The sequence below is a fragment of the Labrus bergylta genome, chromosome 9, assembly GCF_963930695.1.
Source record: "Labrus bergylta chromosome 9, fLabBer1.1, whole genome shotgun sequence".
Classification (NCBI taxonomy): domain Eukaryota; kingdom Metazoa; phylum Chordata; class Actinopteri; order Labriformes; family Labridae; genus Labrus; species Labrus bergylta.
Window position 1 is genome coordinate 10,720,606 of NC_089203.1, and position 10,057 is coordinate 10,730,662.

Here is a 10,057-nt window from a genome sequence, read left to right on the forward strand (position 1 = left end):
GATGTAGACATTAGAAGCTTAGTTATTAAGGCATTATGAATCTGCATTCCTACATACGAATGCTTTTACCAACAGTGCTGTCTTGTAAAAAGAGATAAACCTAGTCTTGTAGATAATGGGCTTCAAACAACCTGACAATGGGATTTAAAGCTATTGACTTACCGGCTTTTACCATGTACTGTGGCTGTTAACAGCTGATGTACGAGCACCCTAATAGACACAGATAATCAAAGTACTGACAGGTCTGAGGCACTGTTCTCTGAATAAGAATCATTTATTCACATACAAATATGAGACTTCTGATTTTATAATTATCACATTAGCAGGAAGATTGGGGACAAAAGAAAACTAGAAATGAGTCTAAGATTGTGAAGAAAATGTTCTCTTTGAGTTTACGAGTTTATGAGTTAAGTTTTGACTTTGTCATCTGACTGGAATTATGCCACATTTTCCAGCAAACTGACTGTTGCTGTAAGCTTATAATGATTCTGAGTGTGACAGTCTGAGTACTGTGCATCAGAGACAGTTTAATCTGCTGTCAATAGAGTTTAACATTTGACTACTTTGGCAACAGTCTGAGTCCCTTTAGGGTTTTGCATCATTATTCCATCACGTTCTTCTCTGCACTTCACTGAGAAAATCTGCATGAACCCTTCCAGTGAATGACTTCATGAACACACCACATGCTGGGCATTCATTTGTCACGACTTCCAAACGTGGCTGCTGTGGAGAAGTATTCTGCTGTTGCCTTCATCTATTCATCAGTTAGTTGTTGTTTTCACATCATCAAAACCAGGCTCACAATATTTGATGATGAACCCAGCTTTAAACAGCAGGTGACAAAGGGAAATCTCCTGACACACCTTTATGTTTTTGTTAATCCTATTTTGATGTATTCTTTCATGTGTGCTAATAAATAAATAAATATTTACAGAAATTAAAGCTACCAGCAATCAATTACTTTTTTATTTGAAACACTTAGGAAATGGAAATTCACACACTTTTGGCCGAATGCCCAAACAGGACGTATAGACATGCATTTCAGAGAGATGTCAGATTTAGCGGGCTGCACAGGTGCCCCAAACAGTTCAGAGTTCAGTGCCTTGCTTGAAGGCACTACAGCACCACTCAGGGAGTAAGATTTGCACCTATCCAACTAAAATTCACACTTGGTCCATCCCGGGACAACGAGCAACCCTCTAGTTCCAAATCTGAGTCCCTACAGAGTCCTAATGCATTTTGCACATGGTGATGTATAACAGGCATAGGGTACCATCCAACACAACCAACCAACCAACCAATCAATCAATCAACCAACAGGGTTTATGGCAAAGTCTAACAAGTTGGTGCATTGACTATTAATTGACTGCTATTTATTTAGCATACAATACATTGTAAAATCAAAGTAGTTAAATTACTGAACAAGAAAAGCATCCGCTGCCATATTCAACACAAAGAAAACAATACACGTTAGAAAAGGATTAGGACGAGATTTACCCTAGTTTATTTTACTTTTATTGGCCATGTATATGTACAATAGATGTCTGCAGGCCTGAACATATTAATTTTGAAAATGTTTCAATGTATCTATTATCAAAATGTTAAAGATTAAACCAATGTTGTGTATTAACCCCCCCAGTTGTCATAAGACATATGCCCACTAATATAGGTTAACATCATACAGGCTCTCCTTGAATTTCTGGTCACTGAAACCAAAGTTGCTAAAGACGAGTTAACGAAATCAATTTGCAGGTATCTCTTACTAACCCAAACCATGAATTGAACTGAGGTTAAAACAGTTTGTTCAAAATTGTTACATTAGTCCATCTTACTTTGGAGAATATCTGAAACCCTGACTAGCTAGTGGTGTTACAAGAAGTGTTTGAATGTCTTTGTTTGCTTTCAAAAGTAGGTTGCCAATCCAATTGTCCAATCTTGTCATAATTGATGATGAATAGAAAAATTAATTAGAATTGGATTTCAAGGTTTTTGCTCATGACCACTAAAGCAAAGCAGATTTCTTCTATCATGTGAGGATGTCAGCAGGTCATCAAATCAAAGCCCTTTATTTCTCTTGTGTTCCGGAGTCCATTTAGTAACAAACCGTTTCAGCCTTGCACATTTGATGACGGAAAACATAAATACAAAGTTTCTGTTTTCAGAGTGGATTTTTCAGTCAGTAGAGGACAGAGGTAAGTTTGAAGAGCCAATTGAAGCTCCCCTTTTTTACGTGTTCCAGACCAGTACAAAACTCCCACAATGAAAGCTTGAGTGAAAATAATTACAAAAATAGTCTACTTTGAGGACTAGTTGGAATAGAAAGGAAGCATCAGGAGATGAACAAACATTGAAGCCAGCAGGAGGAGCGTTCACATGTATTCCTGCTGACTGGTGGTCAGATCCAGCAGAGATCTGTCTGCTGAGGAGCATCAAACCATGAATCAGCTGCTTTCCCTTAAAAGATGATTCTCATGACGTCAGAATAAAGCACTGCATAAAATCACAACTTTGATGTGGTTTTTCCGAAGCAGCCTTGAGGGCAAGATATCAATTAAAATACTTAATTGCCTGAGATAACCCAAATCAATTCAAATCCTGACAGCTGAAACAAATCAGAGCACATAAAGAGGGGTGTTTAAAGATTGCTGGATTTTTTTTTTTTTTTTTTTTAATGTAACACAATCAGGAACTAAAATCACTTAATTGAACCATGTGGCTTATTTGTACAGGCATGATGAGTTGTAAGAGTCCCTGAGATTTCTTAGTTACTCCCAGAGCTCTAACCATTCCAAAGAAACTTTCAATATGTAATTTTATCTTCAACTTTAGAATTACTTAAATTAACTATCTAAACATTTTACAAAAAAAGCTGCTGCCTTTATTTTTAGGTTAACACATCTAATTTCTTTTAGGATAAACGTGTAGTTGAGATTAATATATGCAAATGTTCATTGCCTATTTCGTCCAGAAGTAAAGCATACAGAATGTATGAAAACGAGTTTCCGTTTGACATGTCTTTAGATTTATCTTCCTACATGTCACAGCGAATAATCTTTGAAGGGAGGGAACTAGTGTCCCCTGAGGCGTTCTCTGCCTTTGGTAAAGCGCACAGCGCTGTGCGCACAATAAATGGCCATATCATGTTTTGCTTCCAGAGATAAACATGTTGCAGAGAGCAGACTGTTCAAAGACTCCGACTTGATTCGATTCTACGTTTTCCTGTTTTAAATCAAATATTTTACGAGCAATACACGTCCGGAAAGAGGAGAGTATTCGCGCTCTTGGAGAGCTTGGAGCTTGAAGTTTGGAGACCTGTAGCCGACTTATTATAACCACACCAAAGAGATTACTCAGAGGATCCGAAGATGAATGATACGGCCATCTTCTGCAAAAACAACCAAACAGACAACTCCACTGACCCGTCATGTCTGAGCCCGAGTCGTCCACCTTACAGCCACATCGACATCACCACTTTCATGCACATTTTCCCCACAATTTATGGCATCCTGTGTTCTGTTGGAGTGATAGCCAACGCGCTGGTCATCTACGCGGTGAAAGCATGCAAGAAGAAAATGGTTTCGGACATCTACGTGTTGAACTTGGCCATAGCAGACATGCTGTTCCTGCTGGTGATGCCCTTCAACATCCACCAGCTGGTCAGAGACAGACAGTGGGTGTTTGGAAACTTTATGTGCAAAGCAGTGGTGGTGGTGGATGTCAGCAACCAGTTCACCACCGTGGGAATTGTTACTGTTCTGTGCATTGACCGGTAAGTGTTATGATCTATACATATGACATGTTTGGTGCTAATTCTGACCATTGCTTTAATTCTCTTAAAGTGTGCCTTGTTTTTTTTTAATCTAATGCACAACAGTACTTCCACACTTTGATAAACAAAATAAAATATCTGTAAATGATCTATTAATAATTTTCTCTGAGGACTAATGCAGTATCTACAGGTGTCATTTTAAAAGTCAAGCTAAAAATGCACAACTCAAGTATGATAACCATCTCTGTGCAACAGCCCATTAAGACAAAAATGTTCCCATCATAAATCATGTTTGTGTCATGTTTATGATGTGAACACAGGAAAGACATTTAAACAGGTCTTTAAACCAAGAGTCAGACCAGTGAACATCCCCATTTGGAGGTAATCACAGCTATAATGTGACATTTGTTCAGAATGATATACATAATGAATTCTGTAAGGACACTAGAACAGCTCATTTTGTTCTGTTGAGCTGGAACACGTGCAGAAAACAAATCCTTTACAAGCTCATCAAGAGCTCTTTTTTTTATTTTCCTGTCATTTTATTCTGTATTGTATAATTTTGCCTCGACATCTCGTTCCACTCTATCCTTTGAAGTTAGATTGAACATTTTTTAAAGTTACAAGTTTGTTGCAGTTAACACTGATAAATTATCAAAGCCAACAGCTTCAAAAGAAGTCATATCAGGCTGGAATCTAAACGGAGACCAAATAGACTGATAAGCTGAAACAAACAAACAAGCACACAATAAAGCTATAGGATTCATGCTATCCATGTAGGTTCTAACACATTCAAATGCCTGATTAAGCATCCCATTTTCCATCCTAATTCAATGAGAAATTGCGATTACTTCCCCATTAGACAGCTTGAATGACCTCAGCCGCCTGTCTTATATAATCAAAGTCACGCAACCTTTTTAGTTGTTTATCTGGGTAGCACAGCGTAGTTAGAGTGAAAAAGTAAACTTCCAAAATACATCTGACCAAATCTATCTGATAAAAGCACGTCACCAATGCTTCGTTCTCTACTTATTTCCCACCAGCTAGTAAATAGATCCTAACTCATATTATAGTCTGTGTACATGACATGTAGAGCCACAAAGACATGGTTGTTTCAGAAGTTATTTCTACTCGTCCCACTTTACACCACAGAACTGTGTTATCCCATTTCATGGCAGTGTTAGGGATATTAACCAGACCCTTTTCATCCCAATAAAAGTTCAACAAATATCAGTTAGTAATCAATGTTACACTTAAGGTTTTATAATCTAAAATCTCTAAAATGTTAGTAAAGGGATCACATATATAACATAAGAAAGAGTGCCATTGAATAGATTCAGTAAAATAAATCTTAAATGACCTCACCTCGTATATTTCTTCTCTAAGGTTTTCTTTCCCCTGCAGCCAGACATGGTTGGTTCAACTTATATACCCTAACATCCTCTCTATAACAGGATGAGGCCGTATGTACAACAAAAGAGCATTAAGTTAACTTTAACAGCAATATCTTACTTGGCTCAGCTAAGAAAAAACATTAGTATGCATTCACTGATTCCAGTCACACAAAAGGTATATGTATTTAACCTCAACAGTGGAAAACAGCCTCTTCTGTTGATCTAAAATGTATGAACTATTGATTTAAAGTCTCAGGTAAATGCAAATTAGCAGGCTGTCCTTAAAAACACCCCAGACTGTTGGCCTCTGAATACTTCAAATGCTTGTCAAATGTCACCAGACAGGGCTGGCCCAACGATTAACATGTAGACATCAGCTGCAAATGCCTAATTGGCTCCACGAACAGGACAATTTGTGGGGTTAATGTCAAGATGGTAATTTATCTCCTGGGAAATTGTCCCAAAGACAGAAGTCAAACATCAAAACCCAATCAAATGCAAAATACGAGAACAAACTGGAATTGTGCCATTGCTTATCACCTTGTTTGAAATTATATTTTTCACAGCTTTTGTTATTATTTTCAGGGTGTAGACATGCTATGGGACCTGGTATCATTATACTCTCTCTCCTGACTTTTGTTTCTCAGATCTTGACTCACAGATGGAAATAATCCTTTAATAATAAACCGGCATTCATGTACTATACATGCTCGTCAGCGAAGATGCTTTCATTATTTGTGTTTAACAAAACATAACTTCTTCCTCCCAGGTACATCGCTATCGTCCACCCCACCTCAGAGCGGAGGACCATCCAGTGGACCATCATCATCAACCTGCTGGTGTGGCTGGGCAGCTTCCTCCTCACCGTCCCCGTCATGATGTACGCCAAGGTTGTGCGACGACAGAATCTGGAGGTGTGCATGATGTTCCTGGATGGGCCCGAGGACATGTACTGGTACACTCTCTACCAATCCATCCTGGGCTTCATCATCCCCCTCATCATCATCAGCACTTTCTACACGCTCACACTATACCATGTCTTTAGTTCCATCCGCCGTGTCAAACGTAAGCAGTCTGTTTGGGCCAAAAGGGCCACAAAGATGGTCCTCATGGTCATCGCCTTGTTCCTGATCTGTTGGTCGCCCTACCACGTCATCCAGGTAATCAACCTGACCAACAACACCCCAACCATCGCCTTCGTCTATGCCTACAACATCAGCATCTGCCTCAGCTACTCACACAGCTGCATCAACCCGCTCATGCTACTTATCTTTGCGCAGAATTACCGCGAGCGTCTCTGCCACAGAAACATGCTGCACAGCTCACAGCAGTCGTCCAAGGTCACCGTGGTCAAAGCAGACGGCTCTAGTACAACCAACGACACCAACATCCGCTGCACTGTCATCTGATCAGTAGAGATGTCATGCTTTTTTGTATATGCACATGTACTTTTTTGGTTCCTTGATAAAACAAAGGAAGAAGCTTGTCAAAATGTGTTTCCTGAGAGGTCATTTTTCTAGCAAATAAGACAGAATATGACAAAGACTGGGTATGAAGCTTGAGCAGCAAAATCAAACAAGACTGAAAGCAATTACTGGAAATGTCACAGGATTTTCAAAAGAACAACCAACAATTGTTGCAGGTGAAAGCTGACCCGTGCCAGCCTGAATTTCACAATTCCACCCCGGCAGGAGACCTGCACGTGCATGCAAGTAAACACTCAATATGATAATGTTAATTACTTACTATTCCACGGTAATCATGGACCATTGTTGTCATTATAATTATTATTGTATGTGTTTGTGTACCAAAAGCTTTCCCTTTACTTTTGCTGTTCCAATTATGTTGTTTTAACTGCTATTGTTAGCAGCCACTGCGGAAGAAAATGATTGCAGTTTTCCTGCTGTTCTTATTTTCATTAACTGTTTATTTTCCCACATGAGCCCCTGAAAATGAGGGAGGGTTAACCACGCTAATCAGAGGTAAAATCAATATTGGCACAAGCTGAATATATAAAAACGATGTCAAAGACACTTTAAAAAAGAGCCTAACTGTCCAGTGATAAAGATAAATATAACAACAAGTATCCATAAAAATACAGAGAAAAAAAAATCCTCTGAATGTGCATTCATTGAAATTATTGTACATGCTTATGTTCATTAATGTGCACTGTCTCTGGTTTAAATAAACAAACATATAAATAAAACTATCCAAACTTTCCACAAATGAAGAGTAAATGTTAAAACCTCATCTTAAACTACCCACTTGATAAAAAAAGTGGATGTGTGGACAGATGTTTGTAAGGAAAATAGTCTGAGCAGATGATCCAGATATGATTGTGTGGCTTGCAGACCTAAACCAGCTGACTGCAGGTTGGCTTAATTACACCCACATTGCAAATGTCTGAGTCCAGAGGTGCCAATTACACTGCTGCCAACATTTGTTCAGAACTGTTTAGCGTTCTTTTATTTTTTTTTATGTGCTGTGACTCCCTTCTGTCGTCTGTCTTTATCACTTCTCTTTCAGTTATAAAAACACTTATTCAAAGACGTGCCCGTCCTTTATAGCAACCAAAACTGGCTTGCACGATCAGAATGTTTAGCTACATGATATATTTGATCATCATCCCTGTCAAATCTGTTATTTTATTTTCTTATCTTGTTTTAATGATTCGTCGTGTTCCCTCAATTTGATTTTGCTGTATGTTACATTTTTTGCTACATATTTTTTAATGTCTTCTTCAGCCTCTACCGCTGACAGAGTTTATGTACTGTCTTTTTGTACAAAGATGAAGATATAAACAAACAGAAAACAACATTTTTCATAGACTAAATAAGGTAAAAGAAACAGATCTAGCACCCAGATGAAGGTGAGCTGGCTGGAGTCTTTGAGTCTGGACTGCAGGGAGTATCAGTCGTGACTTTTGAAAACACACCGATGAGAAAGGAAGCTGAGGAGTGACTCAGTGGTGCTTCTTTTCTTTTGGACACATCAACCTTTATCAACAAGAGGCTTCATCCAGTGCCATGCCAGTGAGTGACAACACAGAAGAGCACATTGTGAGGTCTGTCATTGGAAAACAGTTGGGCCTGTTTCATGAGGGCTCTTGTGATTTTTTTGTCCATATAGCTCTGGGCTGTTCGATGGCAAATTTGAGCCTCACACAGTGTGATACCTTAAGTCCAAAATCCATCTAACAAGCAACCCTTTCAGATGTAACCCAATGGCTTTATTAATGGGTAATATTAATGGTAATATTGAACTGTTTAAGATCCAGTTTGAGATCATGTTGAAACAAATAAGGGGATTTGAGTTTGTAAAAATCTAATAGGCTGCTGATTTTCTTTTCTTTTTGTTCAACTGATGTAACAAAACTAGAAAATGCTCAGTGATTTCTATTTTATTAACAAGAAGTCTGGATTTTGAGAATAATTTGGTATGCATTGTTTGATGTGTTTTTTTTTATGTTGATAAGTTGTGATGTAGATTTTGTCCTGTTTGTGTGCAAAACTGCTCAAAGGTTGTGTTTTTTTAATTTCCCAACATTTGTTCTCATAAATGTATTACCTTTTAATAGTTACATAACTGTTAGTGGTGTTCTCCTGCTTTTGTTTGTAATATATAGTGTGATACAGAGTGTGATGATAGGTGTTATTGTTTCTTAATTTAAAAGCAAAAGAAATTAATATGTTGTCACCCAAACAGCTTGAAAGCTCCTAAATACGGATTAACACATGAACATTATGACATTTTTACATAATAGGCATAATAGACCGTGTGAAGGACAGGTGATGTTCCTGCATCCACATCAAGTCATGTACCCGGTTCAACATTTGCATAATGGGTGTTAAGTCAATGTACAGGAAAATGATGTGTGTGTTACGTTTTGTCCTCACGGTTATTAAGTATGTTTACAATGGCACTGGAGCACTAAATGTGATATAATGTGTGTCCATGTTGATAAATCACTATTTGTTCTAGCAGAAATGCTCTACACTGTCACATATTGTTCTTCTCTGTGCTTTGTGCAAAGCCTTTTATAATAAGAATTTATTTTGGACCACTAACACATAGTATAAAGTGCCCAAAAAGAGGACACGTGTTTCAACATTATTTTGTGACCCTGTGTTCTAAATGTTTCATGTGTAAAAATCAAGTGAATATAACTTTAAAGTAGCACTCTGATGTTTCACTTCATAAAGACTCACTAGAGACTAAACAATGAAATAAGACTCTTTCATTTGGTCAATGTAAAAACTAAGAAGAGTTTAAAAAAAATGCACCTGCTTTTTTTGAGAAGCTTGAAACTTAAGTGAACGCAGGGACTCCCTTAAAAGTTCATATTTCACTTGGGACAATGCTCCAGCTCCTGTGTCTCACTGCTGTTTGCACAATGCTTATTCTTGTCAACGCTCATTGGGCCTCATTCACAAACAGTGCGTACGCACAAATCTGTTATTAAACCGTTCGTACGAACGTTTGCCGCACAAATCTGAGATTCATGTTATTACTTGAATTTATTCTTACTGTGGTAGAACTTCCTTAAAGCATGCGTATGCACAAATGATGAAGGACGTGCTTTCTCAGAAAATGTTAACAAACATTATTTTAACTAAATGCATGACATATTAAAAATTAATTCAATAAACTAAATTATTAAAAAAAAATATATTATTTAGAAGAATTTAAAAATTGAATTTACTAATGCATTGACCAAATGCATTTTAATAACCAAAAGATTTATGCCTTCCCATCCTTATTATTCTTCTTTAATCTAAAATCGTAAATCTTTCATCTTAAATGAAAGAGTTTACAATCAAGAATATGACAATGTACATTTTGAAATGTATTTTGACTTTCATTAAATCGTCTCGTATTCGTATTAGTGCCATGA

The 10,057-nt window shown here is 37.6% G+C and overlaps 1 protein-coding gene across 1 annotated transcript; it reads left to right on the forward strand.

The window, feature by feature from the left end:
- The first annotated feature begins 3,126 nt into the window (after nucleotides 1-3,126).
- On the forward strand, nucleotides 3,127-8,993 carry mchr2b (melanin concentrating hormone receptor 2b). Its single transcript, XM_020639396.3, has 2 exons — nucleotides 3,127-3,769; nucleotides 5,933-8,993. Exons 1-2 carry the CDS (start codon nucleotides 3,366-3,368, stop codon nucleotides 6,570-6,572), a joined length of 1,044 nt encoding a protein of 347 aa, XP_020495052.1. The 5' UTR covers nucleotides 3,127-3,365; the 3' UTR covers nucleotides 6,573-8,993.
- The last annotated feature ends 1,064 nt before the right edge of the window (nucleotides 8,994-10,057 follow it).

Bases quoted from the DNA above. Each gene is read 5' to 3' on its own strand.
- mchr2b (XM_020639396.3), top strand. From the start codon at position 3,366: ATGAATGATACGGCCATCTTCTGCAAAAACAACCAAACAGACAACTCC. The intron at 3,770-5,932 runs GTAAGTGTTATG...TCTTCCTCCCAG, and splicing joins ACTGTTCTGTGCATTGACCG to GTACATCGCTATCGTCCACC.